The 15168-nt window shown below is 35.5% G+C and overlaps 2 protein-coding genes and 1 long non-coding RNA gene across 3 annotated transcripts; 1 reads left to right on the plus strand and 2 right to left on the minus strand.

Annotated features, from left to right (window-relative positions):
• Positions 1-311: 311 nt before the first annotated feature.
• On the minus strand, positions 312-4704 carry LOC125589192 (nucleolar complex-associated protein 3-like). The gene is made up of 13 exons (XM_048761603.1): positions 4443-4704; positions 4087-4247; positions 3784-3977; positions 3337-3545; positions 3126-3228; positions 2883-3046; positions 2566-2704; positions 2133-2306; positions 1843-1979; positions 1413-1742; positions 1194-1333; positions 1030-1127; positions 312-953 (listed from the first exon to the last, which is right to left on the minus strand). The coding sequence occupies exons 1-13, from the start codon at positions 4604-4606 to the stop codon at positions 468-470; spliced, it is 2499 nt and encodes an 832-aa protein (XP_048617560.1). The 5' UTR covers positions 4607-4704; the 3' UTR covers positions 312-467.
• Positions 4705-7948: 3244 nt separating this feature from the next.
• On the minus strand, positions 7949-8952 carry LOC106354768. The gene is made up of 2 exons (XM_013794799.3): positions 8661-8952; positions 7949-8559 (listed from the first exon to the last, which is right to left on the minus strand). Exons 1-2 carry the CDS (start codon positions 8868-8870, stop codon positions 8059-8061), a joined length of 711 nt encoding a protein of 236 aa, XP_013650253.2. The 5' UTR covers positions 8871-8952; the 3' UTR covers positions 7949-8058.
• A 573-nt stretch (positions 8953-9525) lies between these two features.
• On the plus strand, positions 9526-14657 carry LOC111213104. Its single transcript, XR_007325366.1, has 2 exons — positions 9526-13676; positions 13798-14657. It is a non-coding gene; the product is annotated as an uncharacterized LOC111213104 (long non-coding RNA).
• Positions 14658-15168: the final 511 nt, after the last annotated feature.

Here is a 15168-nt window from a genome sequence, read left to right on the forward strand (position 1 = left end):
GACTCTTCGTGGGAAACAATTTGCTCCTCTGTTCACAGATTACAGCATATATTTGGTAAGATTAACAATTCTGTTCAAGTACACGGTTTAGAGATGTGGCGACCTATGTGTGGTTAAAAGGATGATATCGCGTATCTTTTAAACTCTAAAGCACATGTATTAGACTACGTTGTTTTGTCCGAATGTTACTATTTTATACTACAACGTTGGTACGACGTACTAAGCGAGTTTTTAAATAGATGGAACTGGAATGATCGTAATCCTTTTTATTATCTACAAGATTCTTCCATGATTACCAAGGTGGCTGTGAATTAAAAAAAAAACTCACATTTTTTATAAGTAAAAAAAACACCCTGAATGAATCCACTTAAACAAAACTATTCTCAAAATTAGATTGAACAAAAATTTAAATGATGAATTTCTAGTTGAAGCAATGTATAACACTAAAAAAGACAAAAGTGGGTTTTTCAAAATTTCTTCTTAGATTTAGGGCTCTTCGGTTTCTTCTTCTCCACGTTACTCTGTTTCTTCGTTGGTTTCTTCTTCGCCATGTTACTCTGTTTCTTCTTCTCAAACTCCATTCTCACTCTCTCGTCCACTTTAATGCCTCGTAGAATGGTAAAATTCTCTTTCAGCTTCTTCTTGAGCTCAACCATGTCAGTTTCCGGAACATCCTCACCTTCACCACCACTCTCTCGTTTCCGTTTGTTGTTCAGTTTCCTAGACTCGCTCTTAGGCTCAAACGATTCCTTCAGAAGAGAGTAATCTGCAAACGCCTGCTGCGGAGTCACTGCAGAAAGAAACGTTTGGTTCTGAGAAGTGTTCATGTTGGAGATTGTTCCAGCCATCGTTGAGATCGCTGGGTGGTAGTGTTTGGTCAAGAGGTTGAGTTCCCAAAGCACTGATGCGAAAGCTCCGCTTAGGTTAGGATCTGTTGCGTATGGCTGATACTTCTGCAAATTGAGGTATTTGTATAAATATCCGAAAGTAAATTTGTATTTAATATGAGAGTAATGATTTGTGACGTACTGCGATTGAACCGGAAACAGAGCCGCCTCCAGCATCGTTCTCTAGAAGGTTTCTGCATTTGACGTTCCTCTGGAGGAGATTCTTCAAGGTGACAAGCGCTGTAAACATAATTGCAGAGTGAGAAACGGCTTTTGAGGATGAATGTGTTTAGTGATGTTTGTTACCTGACATAGACTCGGCACAGCCAAAGCATAGCGCGAATGTGGCTAAACGTTTTACAAAAGCAGCTGCTTTCTGCATGTCTTGGTGTCTGTCATCGCACAACATTATCTTCAGAGACTCGGCCAACACTTCACCTGAATCTCTGTTTCACATTCACAAAGGCGTCTCAAGAGTCAACTAGATTAAGCTTATATCTCGGTTAAAAAAGTTAAATAACAAACCTTCCAGGGCGGTACTCGAGAAGGAGGTTGTAAAGCTGGACAAAGAAGTCTTGCAAGTCGACGTTCAAGGCGTTTAAGTTGCTCCTCATGACTTTGAATGCGACGAGGCAACACCTCAGGCGTTCAGATACTGTCAACAGTTTCGAGTTTTTCTTCTTTGTGGTGGAGACGCTGCTGCTGGAAGCAAGCTTCTTTAGATAGTTCATGAGATCTCCGATGTAGTCCAAGTCCAATTGCTGAGTGAATTTCCCCAACCCATCCAAGCATGGAGCAAGCAAAGGGTGCGGACCAAAGGCGCCAGGATTCAAAGTTGTGTCTTCTTCTGTGCTGCTGCAATTAGTCGAAGTGACAACGTTAACAAACACACACAAAACATTGAGTAGGCAATGCAAAGCCTTACAAGAACTAATTTATCAATATATGGAAATACCTTTCGCCAACTGAAAACATTGTTTTTCTCAGGATACGGAAGTAAGTTTCAAAAACAGCAGATAGTGTCTCCGTCTGCATCTTTCGCCGCTCCATAGCATCTGGTTCAAAGGTAACTCCCCTGTAATCAGCATTAACCTGAAAAAAAGTCATCAAGGAGATACCACTTTAGATCAAAGGAACAGTTAGACCCGAAACTTCTGATGTTATTGGTCGTAAACGAGGGGAAACAATAGCAAAACCTCAAATTTCACACCAATAGATCTATTGCACAAAAGGAAAGTAAATTACCTCATCTCTGATCTTAGACATCATTTCTCGCTTGGATTTCTTCCTCTCATTTTCTTGCGCTTGGTTTTGCTCCTCTTGGTTATTCCTTTTATCATTTTTCTTAAATTTCTTCTTGTTGGCTTCCTCTCTGTCACGCTTTCCGATATCCTCGTCAAAGCGTATGGACATGAACACCTAAAGACAGATAAAACCAAAGGGGAAATGACAACAGAGCACAGACAAAGAGATGAGAAAATATAACCAGATTGTTCTTGGAGAATACTTTCCCAATAATTACACGTCTTGTATTAGGCTTACAATATATTTTCAAGTGAAAATGTTAGCTTTGAGATCTAGCCTTTTCACATCAGGAGCAGTTCTCACACCTCTACCCAGATAAATGGTGAATAGATATATGGTTTTTAGATTGTTGAAATAAGACCAATGGATATACCTCAATAGAGTTAGGATGAAGTTGGCAATTTTGAGATTTGACTTGATCAGCAATCAAGCGTACAGCTTGCACGGTCAGCTCACCGCCGTGTTTCCCTTCATTGGAGAAAAGAGACCTAATAGTAGAGCAACAGAGTCTCCTGCAAACACAACCATGCGCAACAAGTGAGTCAATTAGGGTCTAAATAGACGCAATTGCAGTAAAATGAAATGACTATGACAAAAGGGATATTAACACTTCTACTATGGGTTATAATCCATGAAATCTCAGTTGAAAATCATTAGAAATCTCTGAAAGAAAGTTAGAACAACCAGGACCTTACGACTTCGTCTGGGGAGCTAATATTTCTAACAACAGCAGTTAACAGGTTATCACGGAAGTTGAAGTGAGGTTTCGCATCCAGCAAAGTACAAATGCACCGATTGGCAACTTGGTTGTATACTGACTGCCTTTCAAAGGCCATCAACTTCTGCAGATATGACTGTTAAGGACATCAACAGCAAAGGCAAATGTGTTAGAAATATATTCAGAGGAATGAAATTAAATATAATCGATATTACCTTGTACGCTTTCAATAAAGTTGACTCATAGAACCGTGTTTTCTTTACTTCCTTTGAGACCTTCATCTCGAGCTCTTTGTCTGTAGGAAGTCTAATCCGATAGCTGGCACCACCAACAAAAACAAAGATATAAATTCCAACACCATAAAGGGAGAAAATTAAAAGACTGGCCAGCAAAAAAAAAGTGTGAGAAAGAAATTGATTAAATTACCCAGGAATAATATCTTTAAATACGGCCAACACAGATAACAAGCAAAGTTTCACTATCTTCGCATTCTCATCTTTGGAGATGTCTAACATTTCCTTTAAGGATCTTATGTTAGCCTCTGGATCAGAAAGTAGTAGCATTCCCAACTCTGCAAGTCTGTTTTTCTTATTTTCAAACGACTCTTCAGCAGATAGTTCTTCTTTCACTTCGGCCTGACAAAAGAAGAAAGTCATTCACATGTTAAGAAATGAATAAAGGAACGTATTAAAATCACAAAACCCTTAAGGTGATTTCGGTTTCTTTTATGGAAAGGTATTAGCAAGGTCAAGATGCAGAAAGCTATCAAATACGATGCTCATTAAAAAGGCATGTCAAAGAATGAAAAATTAAAACTTTTAGCAACTTAATATAATGGAAAAAAAATTAGAGAAACTCAAAACAGGCAATCACCAGAACTGCTGCTTGGGGTGTTTCCTCCTCTTGTATGATCTCTTCAGGCACTTCCGTCTCTTGTTTCTTTGCCTCCTTTTTACTCTTTTTAGCTTTTGCTCTCCTCTGAGATTTGTTCAATATATGTTCATCTTCCAGGACATCCTCTTCTGCTTCCTCTGGATCTGCTTCAGCTAGTTTTGACTTCTTTGTCACTGAACCATATGACATATCAAACACACAAGCAGAAGGCACAAAAACAGATGAGAATCCAAAGATTATGTCATCAAAACAAGTAAAAAAAAAATAGTTTCCGTTGATTACCAGTTCGAAAATGGAGCTTTCCATCTAAAGTCTTGACAGGGAGCACATCAACAGGATCCACTTGGATCTCGTTACTCTCTTTCTCTTCTTGTTGTACCTTCTTCTTTGATCTTTCTTCCTCATACTTATCCTCCACTGTCTTTGCTTCACCAACGCATTGCCTAGCATCACCAAAAACAAGATATCATCAACAAACAAGACCTCTTTGGCTCATAGCTTCCGAATATATATATTGAACACTAAACCAATTCGCCTATACTAAGCAACCACTAATACAGAATGAATCTGAGATTCGACCAGCTAAATCTCTCATAGATTCAAAATCGCACGAATAATTTCAAAGGAGCTATAGGCACCTGTTGATAGCAGTGGTGTCGATTCGAGAGACGAATCGGGCGTAATCCTTGTTCTCTTCGACGTACTTCACATCCTCGTCGGAAAACTCAATCTCCTCTTCTCTTACTTCCGGCGGAAGCTGCGGCGGAGGTATTGCCTTGTCTTTGCGACGATTTTTCCCCATTTAGTAGCAGTAGCAGCAGCAGCAGCGACGGAGAAGAGAGGTAGGTTTTGGTGAAATTGAAAATTAGGGTTCAGGGTTTTTGAGCTACGAGCGAGAATAGTTAAATAATTATATTGAGATGTAACAGTTTTTATATTGGGCCGGGCCCATTTATTGGTAGCTCTAAGTTTAAATGGACCCAAAGTGGTCTCTATGTGGATTGGTTTCCAGCTGAGAAGCTGCCTTGGTATTGAAAAATAATTAATTATTAATTTAATTTTTTGCATTTTCAGAGATTGACTAATCACATGAAAACATGTAAGATTTGTATTGTTCATACGGTATTGTTTTTTCTTATTCGTTTTTGGGGGTTTTGCATGAAAATCAAAGATGAAATAATTAAAATCCAAAGTTAATAAATGAAGGAAACAAGAAGCTGACATATGGACTTTTAATGTTTTCGTGAAGGAAAGAAACAAATTTCATAAATGTAAGCAGGAGCATTGATTACAATTTAATAGATGTCACGGTCCAAATTAATTGAATTCGTTTCCATGAGGATGACTTTCTTATCAATTTCTTTCTTTCTTCCTCATTTTTTTCATTCATTATATTATCTAAAATCCACGAAAGATAGCTTTAAATTGTGGCTTACTTTATGTTTACATGAAATCAGGACTATTATATTTTCAAACTAGCTTAAGATCCGCGCTTTGCGCAGAATCAACATTATATATATATATGATTTATGTATTAAATATTTTTACATATTATGAAATAATAAATATATATTAAATAATTAAAAATCAGTAACTATTAAATATATAATTATATTGGTACGAACATATAAATCAATTTTATTAATCCAAAAATATATTTTTTTTATATTTGATAGGGTATGTTATTAAATTTAAATGATACTAACATTGATAATATATTTTAGTATATTTTTAATATTAATGTCTATTAAATGATGATTTCTACTCATATAGTTTTTTTGATCATTTGTATCTTTTATAGAAAAAAAATTTAAATTACTGATAACAAAATTTTCATTATGGGATTAATATTTTTAGTAATTTATAAATTTTTTTAAAATAAGTTGTCCATGATCGTTCAAAACTTTTATCAAAAAAATTGTTCAAAGTAAATTTTGAAACTAAAATATTGTATTTTATATGGTTTATAGTTTAATTTAAAACGATATAAATATTAATCTTAATAATTAATTAGATTAGACTTTTTACTTATATAATTTTTGTAATCATTTGTATTTTTTCATAACAAAAATTTAAAACCATGGATCATAAAATTTGAATGTGAGATTTTTAACAGTTTTAGTAATTTACAGCCGTTTGTAAAATTTAAAATATAACATATACATAAAAATCTAAATTTTTATTATATGGTTATTGTGGTTGTTTAATTTATTTAATAGTTTAAAATTAAACAAATATAATAGAAGATACACTATTTTTTGTCAAATCTTTATTTTTCAAAATCATTAATTGACATATACTCTTTAGCCACATTAGGCAATTCCGTAAATTTTATTTAAGGAAATAATAAAGTACACTAATGATGAATTTATTGTTAGTTTAATAAAAAATTTATTATATAATTAGATGGACCAACATATTTCTCTAATAATTCTAATAATCATTCTAGTGATGATATGTGACTACAAAAAGAAGTAATATATCGAGGATTTTCAGTGAATATGACACCTATATATATTTTAAGATAGTGTTGTCATTTAGTTATAGATGTAAACCTAATTTCATAACAGTAGACGTACGAAGACTTTACGCTAGATTTTTATTTTGGATAAAGACGAATATCAAACTATATATTATACGTATCTGGAGAGTCTTTAAATGCCACACATTCAGAAATGTTAAATGCCAAAACTATGCTACGTACGAAGTATTATTATTTATGGTCCCACTCTGGTTTTATATAAAGTACCATTAATCAATCTCATCTACTCGTCGACCGTAATAAAATACTACCGCAAGACCTTTAGTCCATGCATCTACATGCATGTTGCATTACTACGTTTCCTTACGTTGACATATTATTTTTTTATAAATAAAAAGTTTATCATATTTATTATTGGTATTTTTAGTATACTTACCTGTGATTTATTATACGTTGGCTGCAGTTATTGATTATGCATACCAATATGTGTGCACTGTTGATTTAAGCAGTTGAAGGTAGGTCGGCATATTTTTAAATGACCTTATGATCAAATTAAATTCTCGAAACTTAACCACACAGGTATTACAACATTAAATTCTCTTAGAAATTGAAGAGTTGTCCCATTTAATTGGCCTTTTCTGTAATCAATTTTCGTCAAACACATTTGAATACTATTTCTGTTTTTTTTTGGTTTGTTGAAGGTATCATGCATGCAAACCTCTTCATAGTTTCATTTGTAGTCAATCAACTCTCTCTAAATCCACTTACCTTTTAGTTCAAAGAAGCATTTGGATTGGGGTAGTATGTTTTTTATATTTACAACATAAAGCTTGATTATAAATGTATTAATTATATACACGAGTAACAATTTTTAATAAGTTTACACCAACAATAAATTAACGAAACCAAGTGGTCTTGGCCTAGTGGTAAAGGACTCACAGCTGTGAGTACCGCCCTGGATTCGATTCCCCTTGGCCACCCGGGGCGCTTTAAGCGGTAAGAAAACGCGGATCCTGCGGGCCTCGTAGTGATTGGCCTAGAAAGCCTTTGGAATCACACTACGGTTATAAAAAAAAAAAAAAAAAAAAAAAATTAACGAATTTAGTTTATTTTAAAATTTAAAATTTATCATTATTAAATAAAAATATAATAAAAGCATTATAATCTATTTTTTCCGCAATATTTTTTTGTTAAAAGAAATTTATCTTCTGATAACGTATGTAGTATATAAACGAATTAACTGTCAACAACAAAAAGTGTTCTTTCTACAAAAGACAAAACGAATTTAGATGAACAAATACAATGAATGTAACTATCGTCCAACCAACCATGCATAGACTTTGTGTAATTCAAACTAAAATTGAATTTAACATAATCGTAATGCAATTAAATAACCAAGTGGTTTTGGCCTAGTGGTAAAGGGCTCGCAGCTGTGAGTACCGCTCTGAGTTCGATTCTGCGGGCCTCGTAGTGATTAGTCCTTGGGCCTAGAAAGCCTTTGGAATCACACTACGGTTATCAAAAAAAAAAAAAAAAAAATGCAATTAAATAGTTTGATCCAGCAAATTCCATATTTCCTTTTCTAAATAAATCTACCTAGTAGTAATTATTATTTTTTGATCGTTCAACTAACGCATTTACAGAATAGTAGTACCCTTAAAATTCCATCGCATCAATTTTTTGGTCTCTCTTTTCAAATTTTATCTATCATTTACAACATATCATCAAGACCCCCAAAGAATAAAAGATGTTCCAATTAAACCCCATAAGTTTCAAATTGATATGTTGAGATCAATCTTAACCTTCTTCTTCGTGGAAGAAGAACTCGTAGGCAGAGAAACAACGGTATCGCATCTCGGACATCTCGGGTTGTTCTTCATCACCAAAACGTAGCTCAAACATCCAGGACACCCAGCCGCTACCGGCGACGACGACGCAACCTCCGCCCCCCGATGATGATGACGATCGTCCGGCGATTGCCGTTTCTTCAACACAACCGGATCTCTCTCGGCTCTCTCTAGAGCTGATTTCACCTTGTCCAGCGTGCAAACGCTCTGGAAATTACGGTTCGGCGGGAGAGGCTTCAGCTCCGGCGAGGTGTCGTCGAAGAGGTTTAGCAACGGCTTGGCCTGAGAGTTTGTTGGATTCGGAGGGAACAAATTCAAATCCTGAAACGACGTCGTCGTCGTCGGTACGGTTTGATTGGATTGATCTGCGTTTGTTATCGACGACGAGCTCGTCGAGTTGCATCGCTGCAAATAAACCTTCCCTGACTGTTTCAAAAATTCAAAAATTCAAAAAATCAATCTCTCTGTTTCGTTCGATTCGAAATCAATTACAAAGCTAAGGAGAGAGTGATCGAATCGAAACGAACCTTGAGATCGAGACGCTTCTCCCATCCTGTGGGGACTTGGAGATCGAGGTCGAGCTCTAGTGACCGATCACCTCCCCCACCTCCTCCTCCTCTGCTGCTTCCGAGGAGATCGCGAGTCATCGGCGCCGTCGTCGATTTCGCGCCGGAGGATTCTTTCGCATCGTTGTAACCGTTTAGTAACCGTACGAGGGAGCTGACGTCAGCAGCCATACCAGAATCGAGAGAGATAAAGAGAGCGAGCGAGAGAGAGAGAGAGAGTAATGGACTGTGTAAAAAAAATGCGGAGAGGGGTTATATAGAAGGAGCCAATATTAAGAGCCGAATTGTAGAAATGAAGATTGTAGAGGAAAATTAAATGCAAATTTAATTATTTTATTAATTGCTGTAATTAATTTATCCTATACGTTTCATATTAAATATTTATTGTAGATTTCGAAATTTAGTTTTTGATGCATGTGTTCGATAAAATTTACAATTCCTAGTTTATTAATTAGCTATAAATAAAATAATATATTAATTCAAACAAAAAAATAAAATAATAGTATGTAATAAAAGAATTAGCATGCTAAACCATTGGCTAATTAGTTGTAAATTTTCTATACGTTTCATGTTAAATATTTATTGTAAATCTTGAATTTTATATTTTTAATGTATGTGTTTGATAAAATTTACAATTTCATTTATATTTTATTAATTTGCAATAAAAATATTAATTAGAGTAAAATATATAATAAAAACTAGCATGTAGTACTCAAAATTCTTAATCAGCTAATTTATGAGTGATATGGTATAACTAATTTGGCTATCTAAACCATTTAAAAATAGAGTTTGCTAGTAAAAGCAATGCACTATTATTCAATATTTACAAAAAAAAAAGTTGCTGAATTTGATTTTTATTGTTTTCTTTCAGAGTTGATTTACATTGCTTTCTCTGGTGTAGAAGCTATGTAGTATTAATGAGGAGGTTACATTTATCGTTGTACCATTATTGACTAGCATTTAAATTTAATGAATTTAATGTGTGTTGATCTCTCACCCTTTTTTTCTTTCCCCTACTTCACGCTCTACACGTTTTCTAACTATTCGATTTCTTACGTACCCTTACCATATTTTTGTCACATTTAACTTTCTATTTAATTTTACATCTTTATGACATTAAATTTATACATCCTCCTTCTTCACAACAGCAATATCGAACCCACTATTGATACCTAAATGTACTGTTTCTTATATGTTTCCTTATAATATACAGTAGTATTTTCTTGTAATTATTTTAGTAGTTTCTTGTACTGTTAGTTTTTTTTGCCAACTTTTGTAGTAATCGTCGAATGGAGGAGAGACAGAGCCAAAAGTGTCTTAAATGCGATAGTGAGAGCATTAAATGCTAAGCGTCTCTCCATAATTACTTTTCAAACCTTATTACTTCAATTAGTGATTTGACTAATTCCTTTTTGTTAGTCAACCGTGGTTAGTTAATGCTAGTACTAGTAGCACTGATTAGTGACTAATGTGCAATTAATTACGCAAGAAAATCGTTACAGATTTTTTAAAATCTTCATTTCAATTGCCGTTTCGAACTTTTTTCCATGTTGTTGGCTTTGAAAACACATTTCAGACACTTCCTAAATCGTGTTTAAATTACAATCACGGGAAAAATATACCGACGTTATTTATGTATTTTGCTTAATTGTTTGCAAGTCATCATTTAGAAAAGTATTTGTATAATTAATGGCAACAGAAATGGGAAGATATTAATTAATTGGCTTTTTTAGGAAATAGGAAGGTGTAAACATTTAAGAACAGACCCATATAGCTTTGAATAATAAGTTTCTTCCTTTATTTTTCTACAATTTTCTATTTAGGCTCTTAGGGTGACGAAGTGATGATGCTCACGGATGATATTCTTACATACCTAACATTTAATACCACCCTTTATTTACATACACAAATACTTTATCGGGATTGATCCATTGACGTAGGAAAGTTACTTCTAATAAATATCTCAACAAATTGTTTCAAAAAATGAAATAATATTTCAACAAACTTTTTCTGAACAATTTATATGTTATTTGGTGTACATTAATGTATATTCATAGAATATATAAACCAATGATTTTCGAGTTTTTTTTGTTTGTGAGGATACTTTTCCTAACCAGACGGCTGGTTCTAAATGTGTAACCGTATCAATATAAAATGCAATGTGTATTAAATTTGGTATATTAATGTATATGGCAGTGAGACTGGTCTTAGGATTTCAATGCATTTAAATGAAAGATTGGTGAGGTTATTAAATTGAAAATTAAATGAAATTAGATTTATTTTAATGCACATAATAAACCTTAAAATCCCAGGCATTTACTCACTCTGAAGTCTATTTAAGTATTAAAATATAAATTCTCCGTTTTATTTTCTTTTAGGTTGGAGTGGAATATTGGTTTCCTATTAAAATGTAGATATATTATTTGTAATACTGCATGATTTATTTGTAAGCGAAATACATACAGTATTTGTTTTGTATACATCCAAGCGCTGCACAAGCATTCCAATAAATATCCAAAATAGATTGATCGAGCACAGTGATAGAATATAGTATCAACAAATACTCACATGCTTGTAACAAAAAAATAACTCACATGTGAACAAGGAACTAAAGAGAGTTTCATAAACTAAAAAATTAGGTCGAGGTCGAGGTCGAGAATCAAGTGTTTTTACATCTATGGATCACCATCATATTCATATATCTGTAGCTCGTGGGTTTCAAAAAGATAGGCCCATGTAGAGTGTACTAAGCGCACTTAACTTAAGCCCCAACTATTATTCCTTTCATCTTGTTTTGAGTAAATGTACTTATGTCCGTTAATCCTTAATTCTTTTTCTAACACCAAATGCTTGTACTAAAATTGAAGGTCCAATGGAATAACTTTGTCACAACTGAAAAAATCTTCAATGGTAAACTGATAAATAAAAATAACTAAAAAATAACGAAGAACATATGTAAATAGATCCGTAATTTTTTTTTCACTCGAAGTTGCTAACTCGATGTCCGTTAATCCATAAAAACGAATAACTGAGAGTCCTTATTATCACTTCTATAAAGTAATAATATGATAATTAATAAAAGGTAAGTTTGATTCTATAGTTAACTTTTTGATAAATTAGTATCTCTTAAAATTAATAAAATATTATAATTTTGATGTTATTAGTTCATAAATTTTTATTGTATATTAATATATTAAATGACGTGTTAGTGATGCTATAGACTATAGATCTGCATGTCTCAGTTATTGGCTGTAAATCAAATGGAATAATTACAAAAATCTCTGGTAGAATCTAACTAATACTAAAACGGATATAAAGAGGAGTAGTCAGACTGTCCACGTCGTCATTTTAAATCAGCCAATAGAGTATCTGAAATTCGCCACGTCAAAAGCCCATAGCCCTTATAAAACCTACCTGCCAAAATCTCCTAGGCATCAATTTTTTTTTTGTCATCTGATAGATTAAGATTATATCAAACATTCGGTTACACGCATACAATAACGACATTGTCTGAAGTCAAGAGTCGACGAGGTAACAAGTACCACCCGAAGCCAAGAGCCGGCGAGGTAACAAGTACCACCCGGAGCCAAAAGATAAACATAACACACTCTTAAAGTTAATATATAACCATGAAAAAGGAGACAAAAGTCAGAAGAGTGATAACCAAGCTTCAGCAAGGAATGCTCAACCATGCACTCGAAGATGAACTTACCTAGCGAGACCTCATCAACCACTAACACCAGTAGAAAGGAGTAACAAGAAGGACTGGAAGCACACGAACATCACCAATACATATAACTGAACTAAAAGAGGTTAGAATCTTTAACCGTCGCTGTAAACACTCTTCAATCCCAACTAAGTCTCGCCATTGGACCTTGAAAGAGTTCTCCACGCGCCTCATACGCACCATCATACCATCACCCTAAGGCAAAGCCTAAAAAAGCTTCCCGACTACGTCTTATTCAACAGCCGGTAACTAGATAAAAACCACTCCAAATCCAACATTAACACGAGCAAATCAGCGGCAATCGACCATCACTGAAGCAAAAATTCCAGAAAAAACATCTATCTCCTTTCGATCCTCTCAAACACTAGAAATGGTCTCGCAAAGTGAAACAACTCTTTGACCCCTAAAATTAGACCTCTAGACACACAGTACTTACTAACACAATGGCGACAAGCCAAAATCGGCAAACAATACAACTCAAGCTAATGGGCCCTAATGATAAGCGTGACGTTCTTGGCCAAACATCAAAATCCGCCGAAGGCGCACACCGAGAAGGACTCACTACCACCGGCTTTCACTACTCCGTTCCTCAGCCACAAAACGAACACGAAGTCCGACTGAAAGTGCGGGTTCGGTAATGGACACGAGCTGGTTTAACAGATTCAGAAGTGTGGATCTCGAACCGCCGGGATGAGACCGAAGTCACTTTCCGGACGCTGGGACGTCGCCCTTGATGCATGTTGTCACCGAGAGCCAGTAGACAAACCTCTGTACACAAATCGTCGGTCCTCTCCTCTGTTTTGCTCACCGCTCCGCGGGACCAGAGAACTAAGGTGGGAGGCGTCTTGCTAAGACCGAGACGGATTCGCCGTAGATCTGAAATTGGGAAACTAGGTCTGGCAAACCCAAACCCTAAAAGCCGACTCCCTCCCCTTCTACCGTTCGACCAGCCTCGCTGCTACTCCAAGGATAGCCTGAGCCTTACGTCGTCGCCCACCCAAAGTGGATCTCCGACTTGACCCGACAAAACCAGAGTCGCAAGCATATCGGCAAGGGAAGATGCTTCGAGGGAGAGAGCAAAAAGAAAAAGAGAGGTAAGGGGAAGAGGAGGACCTCCGGCGCCGGAAAGGCCGGGCCGGAGTTACGGACTCTTTTATCGCGACTCTTTTTGCTCTGTTTCACTTCAAACGTATCTCACTACTTGTGGTCTATCTCCTAGGCATCAATTAAAACGACGCTTTCCAATTCCTGTAATCGTCGTTACAGACCCCATTTCTGATCAATTAATGATGCTCTTAAATCCTTTCTACATGGTTTCGTTCCATCTCCCCTTCATTCTCTTCTTATATAAATCTCTACATTTATGTTTAGGAGATTGTTTCTTGAGCGATCCTTCGGTCTGAGCCAGAGCTTGGGGATGCGAAATCACGCGCGTAATGCAGTCTGCACGGACTCCGGGGAAAGCAAGGAGTCAGTCGTGGACAGGGATCTGAACCTGACCGACGATGTGGAGAAGGTGACGGAGGAGGAGATCGTAGTTTCTGTGAATCGAACCTCCGAGAGAATTCTCCACCGGGAGGACGGCACGATCCGCGATCCAGAGCTCCACCGCCTGAAACGCGACGTCGAATTGATCACACGGGATAGCTTCAGAGTTCGGGTAAGATTTTCCGGCGGCAGCTTCGGAGTACGAGCCGGGAACTCCTTGGTACGCGACATGGAGGGTGGATCCATGAGCCGGCGCCGGCGAAAGATCTGTGTTTGTTAACGGATGAACCAATCCAGGCTTTCCGTTCTTCGTCTCTGACGGAACGAGGCTGAGATTGACAGAGCCGTTACTTGCTTTAATCATGCAAAGCGATTTCAGAGCTTCTTACTCAGTTTTCGCCGCTGGAACTAGATTGGATGTGCTGTTCTCCATGTACCTCAGATTTATAAGCAAATCTACAACCTGTTCTGATATTTCTGTTGAATTGCAGGTTATGGCTTTGAAGGAATGAGGACAGATTAATCTACGAGGAAGCAAAGGCCACAACCAAGTTCTTTATTTCTTGATCAAAAACATCTTATATCCTATGTAAATTATCTCTCTGTGATAACCTGAAGAACATATAATTTTTTTTTGTTGTATGTGATGGTCGAGAAAATGATTACATGATTTGGGATGTGGACTAATTAACATATTTTAATGATTCGACAATTAGTGATGCAGTAAGTAATTCTTTGTTTAACTTACCATTCGAATAATATTTGTGATTTTGTTGAGTCTTCACGTCTTAATAAATGAAATCAGAAGTTGCACATATAACAAATTAAGATTAATTTAACAGTTTAGTAAAAAAATGATTTTGCAAATTAAGTATATTAGTTTATACCACAGATACAATATGCAGATTAAATAGAAAAGTAATTTAAATTGTAATATATGTCAAGTGTAATAAATGTGAATATGTCATATTATTAAACAATGCATTTTAAGGTTTAAATTAAATATAAAAGTAATTTAAATTGTTTACTGTAAAATTCATTTATACTAGATAGAAAACCAAAAACACTTAGTAATCTCTTACAAACTGACCAAATCATCTATACATATTTTAAATCCATAAAAATTAAGCATGAACAACATAAATATTCCACACCAGAAACGGATGTCCCTTTAATCCAATAGGAACAAAATTATATATCCACAAGTGGAAGTGGTTTTATCATGTGGTAAATACTGATTCATTTATAATATTA

The sequence above is a fragment of the Brassica napus genome, chromosome C6 (genome assembly GCF_020379485.1).
Source record: "Brassica napus cultivar Da-Ae chromosome C6, Da-Ae, whole genome shotgun sequence".
NCBI classification, from domain to species: Eukaryota; Viridiplantae; Streptophyta; class Magnoliopsida; order Brassicales; family Brassicaceae; genus Brassica; species Brassica napus.

What these genes read in the sequence shown, in the direction of transcription:
- LOC125589192 (XM_048761603.1), bottom strand. Translation starts at nt 4,606, where the DNA reads ATGGGGAAAAATCGTCGCAAAGACAAGGCAATACCTCCGCCGCAGCTT. An exon ending in GACACCACTGCTATCAACAG is followed by an intron (nt 4,248 to 4,442) that starts GTGCCTATAGCT and finishes TGGTGATGCTAG; the next exon opens with GCAATGCGTTGGTGAAGCAA. An exon ending in AAAGCTCCATTTTCGAACTG is followed by an intron (nt 3,978 to 4,086) that starts GTAATCAACGGA and finishes CATATGGTTCAG; the next exon opens with TGACAAAGAAGTCAAAACTA.
- LOC106354768 (XM_013794799.3), bottom strand. Translation starts at nt 8,870, where the DNA reads ATGGCTGCTGACGTCAGCTCCCTCGTACGGTTACTAAACGGTTACAAC. An exon ending in AGAAGCGTCTCGATCTCAAG is followed by an intron (nt 8,560 to 8,660) that starts GTTCGTTTCGAT and finishes TTTTTGAAACAG; the next exon opens with TCAGGGAAGGTTTATTTGCA.